Source organism: Bubalus bubalis, chromosome 22, assembly GCF_019923935.1.
Source record: "Bubalus bubalis isolate 160015118507 breed Murrah chromosome 22, NDDB_SH_1, whole genome shotgun sequence".
Lineage (NCBI taxonomy): Eukaryota > Metazoa > Chordata > Mammalia > Artiodactyla > Bovidae > Bubalus > Bubalus bubalis.
The window spans coordinates 9,340,646-9,360,496 of record NC_059178.1 but is presented as its reverse complement, the minus strand read 5'-3'; the positions used below and the strand labels follow the sequence as shown (position 1 = coordinate 9,360,496).

At 38.0% G+C, this 19,851-nt stretch overlaps 1 protein-coding gene across 10 annotated transcripts in view; it reads left to right on the top strand.

Annotated features, from left to right (window-relative positions):
- DCC (DCC netrin 1 receptor) overlaps window positions 1-19,851 on the top strand; it is a 1,367,203-nt gene that overhangs the window by 1,242,928 nt on the left and 104,424 nt on the right. For all 10 annotated transcript variants that reach the window (XM_044934810.2, XM_044934809.2, XM_044934814.2 and 7 more), the window contains one exon: window positions 13,302-13,367. In XM_044934810.2, coding sequence (XP_044790745.1) covers window positions 13,302-13,367 — 66 coding nt within the window. The remainder of the gene's footprint in view (window positions 1-13,301; window positions 13,368-19,851) is intronic.

Sequence of the window (19,851 nt, the reverse complement as noted above, 5' to 3'; positions counted from 1 at the left end):
GTCAATAGTCTGGTTTTTCCGTGTGCATCTACTTAAAATTTTTTTTTAACTTTTGAATTTTACAATGTAGCTATTATTCACTTAACATATTTTCTCTCACTAGATTATGAACCTCTGCAATAGTCCTTTTTTATTACTAATGCTTAGAGCAGTGGGTGGTCGACTCAACACAGTTGTGGACTAGATGGATGGGCCATGGACAGATATATGAACGAAGAAGTTCTGTGCTACAACCAGGTTATTATTTACACATACTAACAGTGTGGCCAGCAGGATGCCCCCATTCTAGTGATTCCATACTGCAGTTAGAATTTCCCTATATATAGTCACTTGGAGAAGAAAGAGCATCCATGCTCTTCTGTTATTTCTTGATGTGCTACTTGGCAACTTCACTAACACACAAACATTTCTCACACTGCCTTTTGGAGAGATTTGTGGACCATCCAGGTGGGGGAAGCCTTTGGGAATGGTTCTCCTTTATAATCCATGTAAGATCATGCCTCATCTCCATGTTGCTGTCTGGTCAGTGGACAGGTTCTTGGGAAGATCTAGTCATCCAGGGAAGTGTCCATGTTTAAAGAATCTTTTTAAAATTTTCATAAAAACTAGGCTGCCTCTAAAAGTGATTTCCTGGACCTGTATGCTGGCCATTATTCCAGATATATTATCAGAAAGAATGTGTTCAAAGAGATACTTGTGAGAGGAGATGATTTAGAGACCATTCAGCTTTACCATATCAGAAATATTATTAAGAATCACTATGAACAAAGCTAGTGGAGGTGATCAAATTCCAGTTGAGCAATTTCAAATCCAAAAAGATGATGCTGTAAAAGTGCTGCACTCAACATGTCAGCAAATTTGGAAAACTCAGCAGTGGCCACAGGACTGGAAAAGGTCAGTTTTCATTCCAATACCAAAGAAAGGCAATGCCAAAGAATGTTCAAACTACCACACAATTGCACTCATCTCACATGCCAGTAAATTAATGCTCAAATGTCTCCAAGCCAGGCTTCAAAAATACATGAACTGTGAACTTCCAGATGTTCAAGCTGGTTTTATAAAAGGCAGAGGAACCAGAGATCAAATTGCCAACATCCGCTGGATCATGGAAAAAGCAAGAGAGTTCCAGAAAAACATCTATTTCTGCTTTATTGACTATGCCAAAGCCTTTGACTGTGTGGATCACAAAAGAGATGGGAATATCAGACCACCCAACCTGCCTCCTGAGAAATCTGTATGCAGGTCAGGAAGCAACAGTTAGAACTGGACATGGAACAACAGACTAGTTCCAAATAGGAAAAGGAGTATGTCAAGGCTGTATATTGTCACTCTGCTTATTTAACTTATATGCAGATTATGTCATGAGAAATGCCACGCTAGATGAAGCACAAGCTGGAATCAAGATTGCCAGGAGAAATATCAGTAACCTCAGACATGCAGATGACACCACCCTTATGGCAGAAAGTGAAGAAGAACTAAAACAACCTCTTGATGAAAGTGAAAGAGGAGAGTGAAAAAGTTTGCTTAAAGCTCAACATTCAGAAAACTAAGATCATGGCATCCAGTCCCATCACTTCATGGGAAATAGATGGGGAAACAGTGGAAACAGTGACAGACTTTATTTTTCTGGGCTCCAAATCACTGCAGATGATGACTGCAGCCATGAAATTAAGACGCTTACTCCTTAGAAGAAAAGTTATGACCAAACTAGACAGCATATTAAAAAGCAGAGATATTACTTTGCCAACAAAAGTCTGTCTAGTCAAAGCTCTGATTTTTCCAGTAATCATGTATGGATGTGAGAGTTGGACTATAAAGAAAGCTGAACACCGAAGAATTGATGGTTTTGAACTGTGGTGTTGGAGAAGACTCTTGCGAGTCCTTTGGACTGCAAGGAGATCCAACCAGTCCATCTTAAAGGAAATCAGTCCTGAATATTCCTTGGAAGGACTGATGCTGAAGCTGAAACTCCAATAATTTGGCCACCTGATGCGAAGAGCTGACTCACTTGAAAAGACCCTGATGCTGGGAAAGATTTAGAAAGCGGGAAGAGAAGGGGACGACAGGGAATGAGATGGTTGGATGGCATCACCAACTCAATGGACATGAGTTTGAGTAAGTTCCGGGAGTTGGTGATGGACAGGGAGGCCTGGTGTGCTGCAGTCCATGGGGTCACAAAGAGTCAGACACAACTGCGCAACTGAACTAAATATTATTAAATTATCATTGTTTTTTTTATTCTGTTAACAATTAAACTTTAACAGAAGTTTTATTCCAAACTTATGTGAATGGTATTTGCACTAGCTAATAAACTTACTTGACTTTTCGTAGGCGGGAGCTTATGGCATGTGTGATCAGGAGCAGTTGACAAGTTTTCTTTTCTGACCGGATGAAGTGACACAGGCTAATTAGTACTTAAAGTCATATGTATCAGAATGTATGGGCTTCTCTTTCCTGAGACCTTTGATGAGGCTAACTGTTTCCTGTGAACAAAAGATCTCATTGATCTGAACAGGTCTGTTGGTCCCCTGATATTTGCCTTTTGAGTTTTTAACCCATTCTCCCTTGTAAGGTGTTGAAAATGAGTGGTGATAGAGTTCATAACAGTAACCAATGTTCTTCTGAAATAGATATGCACATCTATATGTGTTTAATTCATAATACTTAGCAGTTCAGTTCAGTCGCTCAATCGTGTCCGACTCTGCGATCCCGTGAACTGCAGCAGGCCAGGCTTCCCTGCCCATCACCAACTCCCAGAGTTTACTCAAACTCATGTCCATGTCAGTGATGCCATCCAATCGTCTCATCCTCTGGCGTCCCCTTCTCCTCCTGCCTTCAATCTTCCCCAACATCAGGGTCTTTTCTAAAGAAAATATTTTTCCTAGCATCATACATGCATATGTATTTCATAGATACAAGAATTTTTTCTTCTCTTTTCTTTGGTTGACATCTGCCACATACTTAGAAATCCAGACATGTGTTGGTCTGGACTAGTGCTGCTTTTTATCTGTATTTGCAAAAGATGAAAAGTGAAATGTTTGTAAACTTTTTTCAAACTTTTTTCTTTATTCAAAAAAGAAAATCACTTGCACAACTTTCTTTACACATCATTTGCCATGTTCCACAAAAGGTTATGCATGTGCTACAGGGAATCAGGACCTAGAATCAAACTGCAGTGTCAACCAAGAGCTAGGAATTAAGAGTTTATTTGTTTTAATTGTTCATATCTAGAATAAATAAATTTCTGTTTTGTCCAGAAGTGTCCTGATTGACACTTGGGTCCAGACAAAATTGATAATAGCAGGTTTTTTCACCCTTAAAGTATCCTAATCTTCATAATAACTATATGTTCACTCTCTTCATGACATTTGTATATGAAATTATAATCTTATATTTTATACTGATTTCTAAGGATTTTTAGAGAGCTTCCCTGATAGCTTAGTTGGTAAATAATCCCCTACAATGCAGGAGACCCCAGTTTGATTCCTGGGTCAGGACGATCCGCTGGAGAAGGGATAGGCTACTTACTTCAGTATGCTTGGACTTCCCGTGTGGCTCAGCTGGTAAAGAATCCACCTGCAACGTGGGAGACCTGGGTCCAGAAAATGAATTTACTTCTTGTCAGAGTCTATTCTATTTATATTTTATGGCATAAAGGCAGAAATCGGAACCCCCCAAAGAAATACATCTCATGGTCAAGGAAAAATGGACAATGGTTTATTTGGTTCTCTTGTACTGGGTCTGACTAGAGTAGGTCACCAAATGCATTCCCGTTCCTGTCAATTATTGCTCATAGACTTGCCACAGGATGCTTGAGCACAAAACCTCAACATCCCCTTTATCCTGGCAAAGGTGCTTGCATAACTCAATGGCGTTATGAACCATGCTGCTCAGAGCTACCCAAGATGGACAGATCATAGTGAAGAGTTCTGATAAAACATGCTTCACTAGAGGAGGGAATGGCAACTTACTCCAGTATTCTTGCCACGAGAACCCCATGAACAGTATGAAAAGACAAAAAATATGACACCAGAAGATGAGCCCACCACACCCACTCCCCCAGGTTGGAAGGTGGCCGATATGCTACTGGGGAAGAGCAGAAGACAGTCGCTATAATAGCTCCACAAATAATGAAGAAGCTGGGCCAAGGTGGAAATGGTGCTCAGATGTGGATGTGTCTGGTGATGAAAGGAAAGTCTGCTGCTATCAAGAACAATATTGCATAGGAACCTGGAATGTTGGGTCCGTGAATCAAGGTAAATAATTGGACGTGGCCAAGCAGGAGATGGCTAGAGTGAACACTGACATCTTGGAAATCAGTGAACTAACGTGGATGGGAATGGGTGAATTTAATTCAGATGCCCATTGTATCTACTACTGTGGGCAAGAACCCCTTAGAAGAAAGAGAGGAGCCCTCCAAGTTAGCAAAAATCCAAAATGCAGTACTTGGGTGAAATCTCAAAAATAACAGAATGATCTCAGTTCATTTCCAAGGCAAACCATTCAAATCACAGTGATCTAAGTCTGTGCCCAAACAATGATGCCAAAGAGCTGAAGTTGACTGATTCTATGAAGACCTACAAGACCTTCTAGAACTAACAGAAAAAAAAAATGTCCTTTTCATCATACAAGATTAAAATACAAAAATAGGAAGTCAAGAGGCCCCTGGAATAACAGGAAGTTTGGCCTTGGAGTCCAAAATGAAGGCTAACAGAGTTTTGTTAAGAGAACGCACTGATCATAGCAAGCGCAGTTTTTCCAACAACATGAGGTGACTCTACACATGGACATCACCAGATCGTCAATACCGAACTCAGACTGATTATGTTCTTTACAGCCAAAGATGGAGAAGCTTTATACAGTCAGCAAAAATAAGACCTGGAGCTGACTATGGCTCAGATCATCAGCTCCTTATTGCAAAATTCAGGCTTAAATTGAAGAAAGTAGGGAAAACACTAGACCATTCGGGTATGACCTAAATCAAATCCCTTATGATTATACAATAGAGGTGATTAATAGAATCAAGGGATTAGATCTGGTTGACAGAGTGCTTGAAGAGCTATGAGTAACAATGTACAGGAGGTGGTGACCAAAACCATCCCAAAGGAAAAGAAATGCAGGAAGGCAAAGTGTTTATCTGAGGGGGGTTTATAAATAGCTGAGGAAAGAAAAGAAGCAAAAGGCAGGGGGGAAACTGAAAGATATACCCAACTTCAGAGTTCCAGAGAATAGCAAGGAGAGATAAGATCTTCTTAAATGAATAGGGCAGAGACATAGAGGAAAACAATGTAATGGGAAAACCTAGAGATATAGTTAAGAAAATTGGAGATATCAAGGGATTATTTCATGCAAGGATGAGCATGATACAGGACAGAAACAGCAAGAACCTAACAGAGGCAGAAGAGGCAAAGAAGATACGGCAAGAATACAGAGAACTATACAAAAATGGTCTTCATGATCCATATAACCATGGTTACTCACCTAGAGCCCGATATCCTGGGGTGTGAGGTCAGTCGGGCCTTAGGAAGCATTGCTATGAGCAAAGTTACTGGAAGTGATGGAATTTTAGCTGAGCTCTTTAAAATCATAAAATTTTAAATGCTGTTAAAATGCTGAACTCAATACGCCAAAAAATTCGGAAAACACACCAATGGCCCCAGGACTGGAAAAGGTCAGTTTTTCTTACCAATCCCAAAGAAAGGCACTGCCAAGAATGTTCAAACTACTATACAGTTGGACTCATTTCACATGATAGCAAGTTCAGTTCAGTTCAGTCACTCACTCGTGTCCGACTCTTTGCGACCCCATGGACTGCAGCACGCCAGGCCTCCCTGTCCATCACCAACTTCTGAAGTTCACTCAAACTCATGTCCATTGAGTTGGTGATGCCATCCAACCATCTCATCCTCTGTCGTCCCCTTCTCCTCCCTCCCTCAATCCTTCCCAGAATCAGAGTCTTTTCCAGTGAGTCAGTTCTTCACATCGGGTGGCTAAAGTATTGGAGTTTCAGCTTCAGCCTCAGTCCTTCCAAGGAATATTCAGGACTGATTTCCTTTAGAATGGACTGGTTGGATCTCCTTGTAGTCCAAGGGACTCTCAAAAGTCTTCTCCAACACCACAGTTCAAAAGCATCAATTCTTTGGCGCTCAGCTTTCTTTATAGTCCAACTCTCACATCCATACATGGCTACTGGAAAAACCATAGCCTTGACTAGACAGACCTTTGTTGGCAAAGTAATGTCTCTGCTTTTTAATATGCTGTCTAGGTTTTCTTCCAAGGAGTAAGCGTCTTTTAATTTCATGGCCGCAGTCACCATCTGCAGTAATATGATAGCAAGGTTATGTTCAAAATTCTTCAAGCCAGACTTCAGCAGTACATGAACCAAGAATTTCCAGGTGTACTAGCTGTGTTTCAAAGAGACAGAGGAACCAGAGATCAAACTTACAACATTTACTGGATCATGGAGAAAGCAAGGAAATTTGAGAAAAACATCTACTTGAATCCATTGACTATGCTAAGGCTTTTGATTGTGTGGATTACAGAAAACTGTGGAAAATTCTTAAAGAGATGGGGATACCAAACCATCTTACCTATCTCCTGAGAAACCTGTACATGGGTCAAGAAGCAACAGTTAGAACTGGACATGGAACACAGACTGTTTCAAAATTGTGAAAGGAGAACATCAAGGCTGTATATTGTCACTCTGCTTATTTATTACATCATTCAAAATGCTTGAATGGATGAATCACAAGCTGGAATCAAGATTGCTGCAAGAAATATCAACAGCCTCAGATATACAGATGACACCACTTTGCTGGTAGAAAGTTAAGACTATTGATGAGGGTGAAAGAGGAGAGTGAAAAAGCTGGCTTGAAACTCAGCATTCAAAAAACTAAGATCATGACATCCAGTCCCATGACTTCATGGCAAACAGAAGGAGAAAAAGCAGAAACAGTGACATATTTTATTTTTTGTGCTCCAAAATCACTGCAGTAGTGACTGCAGTCATGAAGGAAAACCATGACAAACCTAGAAGCATATTTAAAAACAGAGACATCACTTTGCTGACAAAGGTCCATATAGTTAAAGCTATGGTTTCTCCAGCAGCCATGTATAGATATGAAAGTTGGACCATGAAGAAGTTTGAGCCCCAAGAATTGATGCTTTCTAACTGTGATGTTGGATAAGACTGTTGAGAATCCCTTGGACTACAGGGAGATCCAATCAGTCTATTCTAAAGGAAATCAGTCCTGAATATTCGTTGGATGGTGAACGATGGATGCTGAAGCTGAAGCTCCAATACTTTGGCCATCAGATGTGAAGAACTGACTCATTTGAAAAGACCTTGATGCTGGGAAAGGTTGAAGGCAAGAGAAGGGGCTGACAAAGGATGAGATGGTTAGCATCACCAACTCAATGGAGATGAATTTGAACAAACTCCAGGTGATAGTGGAGGACAGAGGAGCCTGGTGTGCTGCAGTTCATGAGGTCACAAAGATTAGGACATGGCTTAGCAACTGAATAAGGACAATACAGCTTTAGTACATGCTAGTTGCCCTTGTATATGAAGTAGTAATATTATACTTTCTTTTAATCAGTGAACTTTCTTTCATGTTAACTTGAAAACAATGTGTTGAACCTGAGGAAAGGATGAAAGAGCTCATTCATTTTTCTATTAATATATGTTTGAAATATCCTAGGCATAGGCTATGATTTTGCTTCCTAGTTTTGATACCTTTTTTCAAAAGTCAGCAGGGTTAACAACTCTTAGCCACATTTTTCAGCCTCTGGAAAAGCATCTGCTTTAAATATATCTCAATATGATATGTGTACTGAGCAGTAAAATTATATTCACAAGGCATCGATGCATTGTCTTTACCCACTGGTATACACGACAGAAAATCAATGCACTTCCCTTCATTGTCACCAGAATTATCTTCAAAGAAACCATTTCTAAGATCAAGAAGGTATCTCAGTGCTCTGTATCCTTGGGAGGATATATATTGAATGAATATTAGACAACCAGTCTGTCCATTTAATTTAGATTATGGCCCATGTCTTGGGATTGATTGTGTGAATTCCATTCTGAAGGACCTTCTGTTAAATTCAGTCAGGAAGAATGGATTAAAAATAGATTAGAACTACCACATTCAGCTTTTTCTGTGTCCTCTGCAGAATAATTTTCCATTCACTCCTTTCTTAACTTATAAACATCCACTCAGAAAAACCACTCTAGAACTCAAATTCCAGTTGAATTAATCTTTTCTACAGACTTTATTTTTGGGGGCTCCAAAATCACTGAAACTAGTGACTGCAGCCATGAAATTAAAAGATGCTTGCTCCTTGGAAGAAAAGCTATGACCAACATAGACAGCATATTAAAAAGCAGATACATTACTTTGTCAACAAAGGTCTGCCTAGTCAGAGCTATGATTTTTCCAGTAGTCCTGTATGGATATGAGAGTTGGACCGTAAAGAAAGCTGAACGTCAAAGAATTGATACTTTTGAACCGTGGTGTTGGAGAAGACTCTTGAGAGTCCCTTGGACTGCAAGGAGATCCAACCAGTCCATTCTAAAGGAAATCAGTCCTGAATATTCCTTGGAAGGACTGATGCTGAAACTGAAACTCCAATACTTTGGCCACCTGATGTGAAGAACTGACTCATTGGAAAAGACCTTGGTGCTGGGAAAGATTTGGGGAGGGAGGAGAAAGGGACGACAGAGGATGAGAAAATTGGATGGCATCACAGACGCTATGGACATGAGTTTGAGTAAACTCAAGGAGCTGGTGAGGGACAGGAGGGCCTGGTGTGCTGCAGTCCATGGGGTCACAAAGAGTCGGACACGACTGAGTGACTGAACTGAACTGAGGTGCTAAACAATTTTGCCATAGGGAATATTCTTCATCTGCCCATATGTACTAAAATTTCGTGTTTGATATAAGCATTATACTGTTTAATTTTACACACATACACGTCAGCACAAATATAGAAGCAATATTTTAAGTAATAATGTAAGAATAAGAACATAAACATTAGCATGTGTAATAGTAATAACTTAAAATGTTTGTTATTAACACATTACATTACATTCTCTTGCCACAATAAGATGATCTACCCTTTAAATAAAGCATAGAAAATAACTCTTTCAGTGACTTTATCATTTATACTATTTAAAGAGTGTAAACCAAGTGGAGGAGCTTTTTTGGTTTGGACCTTCCTTAGAGGTACATAAATACAATAAAGTTAAGCCTGTATAAAGTATTTTTAAATAACTTGAAAAAGCCCCAGTCTTCCTCTTTTCAAATCAAATATGGGATCATTTCCTTTTTTGTTTTTCTTCTTTCTGAAACCAAAGAAGGGTGGTTTGCTTCAGTTATCAAAACTTTCTGGAAGAAATGGTTTTTTGGATGAAATTATCTGGATGAATTCCATGGTCAGTTAGGAGATTCGTTACTCTATCATCTTAATTCTATTTCTCACCCTAATTTCTATTGGGAAATTTGGGTACAGAGTAACACAGAGTTCTTCTTTATATTCTTGAGAATATAATACTATATTTATACAGTACATTGTCATTCCTTTTGTTCCTGTAAAATCATATTACTAATTCCTTAATGAAAAAAGAAACTATCTATCTCTAGTTTTTTGAACTATATGGAGCTTTATTTGAATAATTTTTAAAAATTTATATACATTGAAATATATTACTCCCACAAATGTTTTGTTTAAATATCCATATGTTCATTTACTTATTTGTAATTTTTAATTTTGAAAAATGTTAGAGATTTAGTACCATAAGCAAACAAAGGAGTTGATGATTTAAGATAAATTTAATTGTGACATGTACGAGGCTAAAAATAATGCATTATCTTTTATTTGCATGTACTTCTTTTAACAATACTAGATAAATGAAAAATATTTTCACTGAAACCTAATAGTGATTTCATAGTAATAGTAAATCAATATAGTAATAGTTATTTTATAGTAGGAATTAACTTATTCTTAAATCTTTAAAGTCAGAATAAGTTAAAAATTATCTGATATTAGCTAATATTAAGCATGAATAGTCCTGTATAGGATTTGGATTCAATGAGCCAATGCTGTCTGTCTTGGCAGGTTCTATATCTAATAAATCTTTTTATGCTACCCCTCCCATGAGCATCTAGGACTATGTCTTGCCTATAGTAGGCACTTAGTATATTTTGAGTTGAATTATTATCAGTTTTATGCTCCATTAAAAAATTAAGACCTCTGGGATTGAATAGTAGTTTATATCTTTGCCTTTAAGTGACTTTTCATCTTCCAGAGTCTAATTAGGTTGCTCTTTCCCTTAATCAGTGCTTATGAAATTCACCAAGTTTACTAAACGCATCTAATGTTTCAACTACAGCAAAAAGCCCTTTTGACATGAGAAACATAGTCCAGTGTTTCATCTGACGATTTTTGATTCCTGCCTTAAGATGGCAGGAGAATCTTCTGTTTTTAACTTGTTATTTGTGGTGAATAATCTGCCTGCCAGTGCAGGAGATGTAGATTCCATCCCTGGATTGGGAAGATCCCTAGGATGAGGAAATGGCAACCCACTCCAGTATTCTTGCCTGGAAAGTTCTGTGGACAGAGGAGCCTGACAGGCTACAGCCCATGGCGTTGCAAAGAGTCTGACATGACTGAGTGACCGAACACACACACACATTTATCCAATTTGCCATAAAAAAACTTCTTGAGATTTAAAAGACATATTTTAGAGAATAAAAACACAGAAGCACACAAAATGATATTTGATTCCCATAGCTTTAAATAAAGAGATCCCAGACTCATCCATATCCCGGAAATGAGTTTTGTGTTTCTTTACTGAAAAGGTACCAGAAGTCTTAAATTACCATGAATCTAATCTTGCTTGTTGATGATATCAAGTTTCTCTAAAGCATTTCCTGTTGGATTTGTTAAGAATTACTTAATTTTATTTCATGATATCCATCTAATTATAACCAACAAAATATTAACTGATGTCAGTGTCCTAGATTATGTGAATAGAATGCTCAAGTTTTCAGGTGATCTGTTACTTCAAAAGTATTTCGAGTTCCTTTATCTTACACAGAGCTCTAACCGTATGACATCTGATATTCTTCGGCATATTGAAATTCACGGTGTAATCAATAGCCTCACCGAGTCTAAAGGGTGCTATACCCATAGAGATTTATGTTTAAGTAATATATGGATGTGCTCAGGGGCTTGTTTCTGCATCTTCCCACAAACTAGCTGGGAGAGTAAGAAACTTCATTAAAAAGACATTTGTCAGGATGCTAGAGGATAGGAAAAATCCTCCACAGGCTATGTACCTAATTTCCAGCCAATACAGAATGACTCCCAACAGGAATCATTTATTGCGTTAGTGGCTTAAGTGATGGGGCTGTTAGCATCTCTTTTGGCTGACTGCTTTGCAATCTAGTTGCTTTCAAATGTATGAAAAGGCATCTTAATATTCATAGAGAACTTCTGTCTCACTTCATTTCTTCCAACCTTGATCTGGCTGTGTCCTGTGGGCAAAGCTTATTGAAACCCCAGATGTGTCAGAGTTATAGAAACAAGGTACTTGGGGAAAGGGTTAGGCTTATCGATGTTTCAGTCATTGCCCCCCAAAATGTTTTCACAATTGCTTATTTCATTTCTTTTTTAAGTCACTCAGTCATGATCAACTCTTTGTGACCCCATGGACTGTAGCACATCAGGCTCCTCTGTCCATGGGATTTCCCAGGCAAGTATATTGGGGTGGGTAGCCATCCCCTTCCGCAGGGGATCTTCCTTACCCAGGAATTGAACCTGTGTCTTCTACATTACAGGTGGATTCTTCACCATCCAAGCTACCAGGGAAGCCCAGTCACCACCATTCCTCCCTGCCTCACACACAGGAACCTCCATCCTAATTCCCACTTGTTTATATACCCAGAGTCATTGACCAGCAGATTTTAAACATACAGATTTATCCTGGAAACAGAATATAATGTGATTGGATTAATTTATCAATGCTTGTTGGAAACTTAACACCCTCATTTCAGCTCTGACTTGACACTGAAAGAATTTTTTTGTAATTATGAATGCATGGTCTGTTAACAAGACTTGTTTCTTCACAGTTCTTTTGCAAATAAAATAAGCTCTTGGAAAAGCTGTAGTTAAAAGCGCTAACTACAGAAAGTTTGGTATGCCCAGGAATGTCACAGGAGCAGGACTGGGAAGTCTTCAAAAAAAAAAAACAACTGTACATCTGACAAAAACAGCAAGTGTTGTCCTAGCTGGCTTCCCTAGCTGGCTTCCTCAACATCACCCGCTGATGATAGCCACTTTCAGAAATCACACTCCAAAGTGAATAAAGAATTATCTGCACTCTTGTGTTTATGTAGAGATTCAACTCCCAAATGTTTTTTGTTTTTTTTTTCTAATAGATATTCTGGAACTCAAAATCTAATCAAATAATTACAGTTCTACAAACGTACCAATAGAAAAGGGAATTACCTGTGGTGAAAAACAATTAATTAAATGTGGATGATAGTGTAATTCCTTCTGGTTAAACTGGCTCAGTTCTCTTGAAGACTACTTTTATAATTGTTGAACACCTGTTAGAAGGCAGTGTTTCCACTAATGTGATGCTCAAGAAACCTTATTTCTTAGTGTGTTTGTAAGAAATAGTCAGACCATGTGGATTGTGACACCCCCCCATTCTTTATTCCATATACAATAGTTCATTCTCAGGCACCTACTTGTCATACAACACAAATACAACTCAAGGCCCACTTGCAAGGCAAAAAGTGCTGTCCCCTTGTAAGGTAGTAATGCTGATTTGCCACAAAATCATGTCCAGTGGGCAACAGTGTAGACTAGACCCCTTGGAGCAAGGAGAAGGTGGGCTCTGTCTCTCTAGCAGCCAACACTCCCATTCCTTCTGTTCGGAGATGTTCAAGACAGCAACACTTAGACTAGCACTGATGCTGTACCTGTTGGTGGCCTGTTAACAAGGATACTGGAGGGAAAAAAAAAGGAAGCGACGGGTCAGCTTTTCAGTGAGGAACTGAATTTAGCTTGTTTAGAAGAGTATTTTCATGACAGATTTTTCTCACACATAGAAAATAGCATTTTCTTGCAAGTATAATGGTATCACTATTTTCAGGCTGTCTTTGACGTAAAGAAAGTAATCTTATTCCATTGTTTGTATCCTTTTAAATGCCATTGTTGTCTGTTTTGTTTCACTTGTGTTTCCGTGTTATAGGTCCACTAACATTCTGATATATTTTCCCAATGAACAGGTCGCCATGGAGATGGAAGTTATTGGCCAGTTGATACGAATTTGATTGATAGAAGCACTCTGAATGGTAAGTATATAAATTAGGTTCTATTGGATTAGTCATATTAATTAAAATGGTTAATTCTAGCATGTCTGAGGCAAATTTTCTGTTGACTGCAAGTGCCAATATCCTCAAACTTAGGGTTTTAGTGGGGATAATAGAAGCAGGAAATTATTAATAAACCTGGAGTTTATTTCACCAGGAGACAATGGCAATGAGAGCTGACAAGTACACAAAAGAGTCAGTTAGAAAAGCCTAGACATAGAGAATTTTATAAATGATGCAGGGCTGTTAACTATCTCCGTTTGAAAGTACCCTATGTATTTGAAATATTTCCAAAAATGAAATTTTATTAAAGAGAGGTGATGTCAAAAGTACAGCAAGCTGAAACCCATTCAGTTTCATAAACAGAAGTTACTAGGACTTTTGGAAGAGTCAGAGTGCCAGGAAATTAAGAGGCAATCTGTACAGACAATTGAGAAGGAACAATTATTTCCTCACAGTTTCCATCACTGCTGAACAAGGTTATGTATGTTACAGATGAAGCAAATGTAAGCCATGAACACAGAACAATATATTTCTTAAATGGTGTGTCCTAAAGAACACTAATCTTGAACAGAAATGCCCAATGGAACAGCTAAAAATACTGGAGGCCCAGTAAAATTTGAATTATTTCTAATTGCCTAAGAGCTGAGGCAAAGAAAAATATTGCAAGGGATTACCATCTCAATGTATGCAGGCATCTCAATGTACATATCCATAGGCAACTAGAAATAATTCAAACTTAACTGAACCTCCTGTATTTTTAATTATTAAATCTGGCAAACCTAATTTTGGATCAGTACCAAGTTTAAAAGTTTGGTACTGACTATTTGAATTTGCCCTTCAAAAGAGAATGAATTCCCTAATCAAAAAGAAACCCTAGCCCAAATTTGACATGAACAGATAAGTCAACAGATAAGAACTTTTCTTTTCATAGAAGTCAGACTTCAGATGAAGAGAATGACAGTAACTGAGAGAAATGCATGTCATTGTATTTTTGTTTTTACTATTTAAGATTCCTAGTGAGAAATATAATTGTATTTAAATTTGATCTGATATACATTATCTCACAGGAGAGAGTCATGAAGATAAAATAGATAAATGACATCCAATGATGTTGAGCCATTTTAGATAGCTTATTGGCATTATCCCTTCTCAGATTTCTGCATCACTTAATGATGTTTTAGGCATTTCCTATTAAATGAATGGGATGAACAAAGTACCTGAAACATTTCTAGAGACGCTACTGAAATAACTAATTATTACAGGCTACATGATTAATTAAGGTGATTTGATAACCTCAGAGACATAGATGGTAGAGGGCATGCTTAATCTATTTCCTATTCTTTTTCGCTATCCAGGAAATGATGGTAAATATTAATATGTAATTTGCCTTTAGTTTGTGCTCTTATATGTAAGTCAGCAAAGGCATTTGAAAACTCTACCTTCCTAATTAAAATTCTGCCAACATCTTATACCATAAGAAGAGGGTATATTTTCAAATTATATATACAAATGACACCTTGACTGATAAAACTCTAACACTGCCCCCCCCAACCTTTGCAAAGTAGGCTGCATCAACAAGAACACTTTAAAATCTTGAGTTTTTGAACCTCACATACAATGAAAATTTCATACATCTCCTTATGCAGTGACAGAATTATAAAGGTTTCCTATCTCTCCTTTTACTTGCTGGATTCATCCTTCAAAGGATTGTAATAGAATAATGGTTTACTGTCAGAACACTCAAGCCAGTTGCAAATAAATTTAGAGCTTGCTAATCATTTACTTTCCCTTATGTGTCACTCTTTTAAAAACAACACTCTTGGAATTCAAATAAAGAAAAACAAAGCTATAGTTCATGTTTATTCTTGAAGTTGGAAGCCCTTAATTAAATTGAGGAAACTGAAGAGGCTTCCTAAATTATTTTCTGATGACAGGTAGAATCAAAGCTAATATGCAGTGATATGATAGTATTTTACTTTTATGATGTGTTCAATTTTATGGTTCACCTTCTTACAGCAGGAGAATCTTCAACTTCTGAAAATGTGATTTTGTAGTTTATATTTGTCTGAAGGATAACAACAGTGAAAATTACTTCAATTCAATTGTTTTCTTGTGGGGAAGATAAATCACCAATTATGTTGGTAGCTTTTTCCATAGTTTTCAAAATTAATAATATTGGTAAAGAAATCTACAAACCCTGTAAGAATGTTGTTATATTGACTTCAACCTTTGAAAACTTAATTTGATAGATGTGATACTTTGGTGAAGCATTATTTTAAAACTAATGTTATTGATTAATTTTTTAGTATTTAGAATCATATTTGGTATTCTGCAAAATATGACATAAATGCTGTGGTTAGGAGAAAAAGCCATGATTTGCCCTCCAGTTTTGAAAACCTTTGTTTATTTAACTCAATAGCATTTTAACTAATCTAAATAGAGTATATAGAGAAGCTCTTGCCATATTTGCCTGAGATGGTCATTCTGAGGTTGTTAAAGTGTTGTAGGGCACCCAACAGACACCTTAATGCCAAAAGAAAGGTCCAGAAATAAAATTTTACACTCAATTCCCTGATGTAAAGATAATTGGAGCATCTCAGGGGTCTCAATTTCTAGTCTACAAGAGGCTCTGCCGACCTACTATCTTAGCTCAGTTCAGTTCAGTCACTCAGTTGTATCTGACTCTTTACGACCTCATGAATTGCAGCACGCCAGGCCTCCCTGTCCATCACCAACTCCCAGAGTTCACCCAAACTCATGTGCATTGAGTTGGTGATGCCATCTAGCCATCTCATCCTCTGTCATCCCCTTCACCTCCTGACCCCAATCCCTCCCAGGATCAGGGTCTTTTCCAATGAGTCAACTGTTCGCATGAGGTGGCCAAAGTATTGGAGTTTGATGTTAAGGACCTCAGACTAATCCCAAACTCCAGGTACTAGAAGTGGCTCTGTCATGGTTTAGAAATGTGTGAATCAAGTTACTTAAATTTTTGGATCTCAGTTTTCATGAGAACATAGGCAGTGTTCAGCTTGATCAGGATTTCTCAACCACAGAACTATTGCCATTTGGGACTGAATAACCTGTTTGTCGTCGGGCTCCTCCTGTGCTCCGTAGGATGTTTAGCAGCATCCCTGGCCATTATCCACCAGGTGCCAGTAGTGTTTCCCCTCCATTCTGCTGAAACAACCCACATTGTCTCTAGGCACTGCCAAATTTCCTCTTGTGGGGTAAAATCTCCCCAGTTTAAAAACCACTCATCTTGATTAGCAACCTCCAGAAGTAGTTACAAGGTACATGGGTCCCTTGAGAAGCTCTGCGAAAAAAGTTTTCCGTTGTCAATAAGCATTGGGAAACTCATTTGATACTGACTTCTCTTTGGCCAGGTCCCTGCCTTCTACCTGAACACTTAGAGCACTAGTCTTGAGAGAGCATCTCTGCTCACTGTATACCCTTGATTCAGTGATCTCCACTCCCAGGCTTCAGATTCCATCGATAGGCCAGCTCCCACAGTTACATCTCTAACACAGACCTTCCAGCTGCCTCTTTATGATTCATCGTGAGACCTCAGTTCAAGACTGAACCTCTCTTCTTGCCCTACTGAGTCTGCCTGCACTTTCGCCGTCTCCTGCACCCTAGACATCAGGACTGTTGCTGAGGCCTGAACCTTCCTTTCTATCCTCCCCCATGTGCAATCCACCTTGTTCATTTCCCTACCAGCTCTATGTTTTACCTGTCCTCTCTGCTTGACTGAAATTGCCACCATCTCAGTTTAAGGGATCATCTCCTCTTAACCTGGTGAATACAGTACCCTCTTAGCTGGTCTCTGTTTTCCCACCACCAAGCCCTCTCCATGCAGGTGGAAGAGATATCTTCTTAGAACAAACGAAGCCTGTCACTTTGCTGAAAACTCTTATTTGTAACTTTACCAAGGATGATTGAATTGGATCTACAAGGCTCATACGATCAGGGTCTTGTTTATCTTTCCCGCCTCATTTTGTGCCATTTCCTGTTTGTTCCCAATGTTCCAGACACACACACTGTCTGCCGTTAGTTCCCTCGTAAGGGAACAAGAACTAACTCCTAGCAATACTTTAAAATTCAGCTTAAATGTCACTTCTATAATGAGGTTTTTAATGACCTCCATCTTCTGTCAGTGACCTCATATTATATCTTCATGTTACATCTTTTTACATGAATTCTTCTTTAAAGCACACTGTAGAGGTAATTTTTATATATATATAAAACAGTGAATTGAAAGCAATGATTATGCCTCTATTTTTTGGGAGGTGGGGATGAGCAATCAGTATTCTAATTTGGGAATTATTCTCAGACTGCATAATATATAAGACTATGGCATAAAAATTATTATGAAATCATATGTATATATGTGGTCCCATAAATAGTTTTTAGTGGTTTCATAATCTGGCTGTTGTTCCTTCTCTCCTCTTCCAGAAATGGAGCTTTTGCATCTCTCTGCTATTAGCTATGCCTTGATCCCAAGTGAGAAGAAATCTGACATTCTGTTCATATCACTATGACGCACACGGGGTACATGTTTCAGGAATGGAAGACAGAACATTTAACACATAGGAATTTTTTTTTCCTTCTCTGGTCCAAGCAATTCCTATTTACATGGTTTTAAAAAATATTCACCCAGTATTACTGCCATGTATGACTCAAACTAAGTTTGTCAGAAATAGTGAACTGTTAAATTTATATTAAAGTAATAAAATCCATGAGCTCCCCAAATGCCTCCATTGTATGCTGTCATATAACAGGTTAATTTATACCAATCAGTTAATTTATTAAGAACAGAAAGGGCATATTGAGGTACAACTGAACATGATTTTTTCAATTGTAAGTAAAACTAACAGAAAGTTCTGACCTTTCATTACTCGCCTCACTCCTTTGTCATAAATGGAAAAAGTTGCTTCAAGGAAGCCTTATTTCTTTCTTTTATAATCAGAATCTTTTAACAGAAAGTACTGTGTAAAGACTTGATGAATTACCTGCCCCTGAGATTCAAGTTATATTGGTAGCATTTATTTTTTTCCAATAATATTGAGTCAATAATAATTTATTTACAATTAGGTGACTATCTTTTCAAAAAAAACCCCCAATGATTCCTAGATAAGTTATCAAAAGATAGTGTTTCACTTTTGAGGCAAGTGCTGGGTTATTATATTCACTTGTGAAAGCAAGTTACTATATCTTTCACATTGAATATTATCTACAAGCTTTCTAGAAAATTTGGAGTTCAGAAGTCCACACCAAAAGTATACCAAATGGTATGGTAGATTATTAAGTTAGGCAAAATTTTATTTAATATTTCAGCAGTATAGTGATATTATAAGCAATTACTCTGTATAGGGCACTGAGATAATTGTTTTGCATGTATTTTTTTCTAATTGTGACATTAAGTACATACAGTAAATATTATTATTTCCATTTTACAGATAAAGGCACAAAAAAGCCATTTAAAGGCTCATTAGTCATGCTTGTTTATATAAGCAAATTATCATTCTGCTATTTTCACTTAAATATTGTGTGCCATGAGGTACAGTTGCAAAACAGGAAAAAAAAATTATATTAGAGCTTTATGGCACTCTTTCTAACCCTGTGGCTGCTTTTAAGTAGGACTCATGTACCCTTGACAGGTTGAAAATTAAATGTGCTTTATAGATAACTGCTTTAAAGGAATGGAAAGTGTGAGTGATGGGTGTCAAACAGTTTGTCTTTCACAGCATCAAATAAATAATGTTTTCTCAGCCTGTTCTTATTCATGTCATGGTGGAATTCTTATCACCCAAAGCAGCATGCTTCCCGTCCTCCCCACTTTCTATTCCGTATGAAAGCTTAATTATATTTTTTCATTGAGATATAATTCACATACCATAAATTCACCCTTTGAAAGTACACAACTCAGTGGTTTTTAGCATTTTCACAAGGTTCTACCACCATCACCACTATCTATTTCTAGAACATCTTCGTTACTCCAAAGCAAAGCCCTGTACCATTAAGCAGTCTTTCACTAATCACTTTTCCTCACGTCCACTGGCAAACACTCAACTACTTTCTTTCCCTATATACTTGCCTGTCCTGGATATTTCACGTAAATTGTTGTTTAGTTGCTGAGTTGCATCCGACTCTTTTGCAACCCCATGGACTGTAGCCCACCAGGTTCCTCTGTCCAGGGGATTTTCCAGGCAGGAATACCGGAGTGGGTTGCCATTTCCTTCACCAGAAGATCTTCCCAACCCAGGGAATGAACCTGAGTCTCTTGCTTTGGCAGGTGGACTTTACTACTGAGTCACCAGGGAAACCCACAACTTCACATAAGTAGAATCATACAACATGTGGCCTTTTGTGTCTGGCTGCTTTCACTTAGCATAACAACTTCTAGGTACATGAATTTTGTATCACGTGTTAATATTTCCTTTCTTTTTATGACTGGATAGTATTC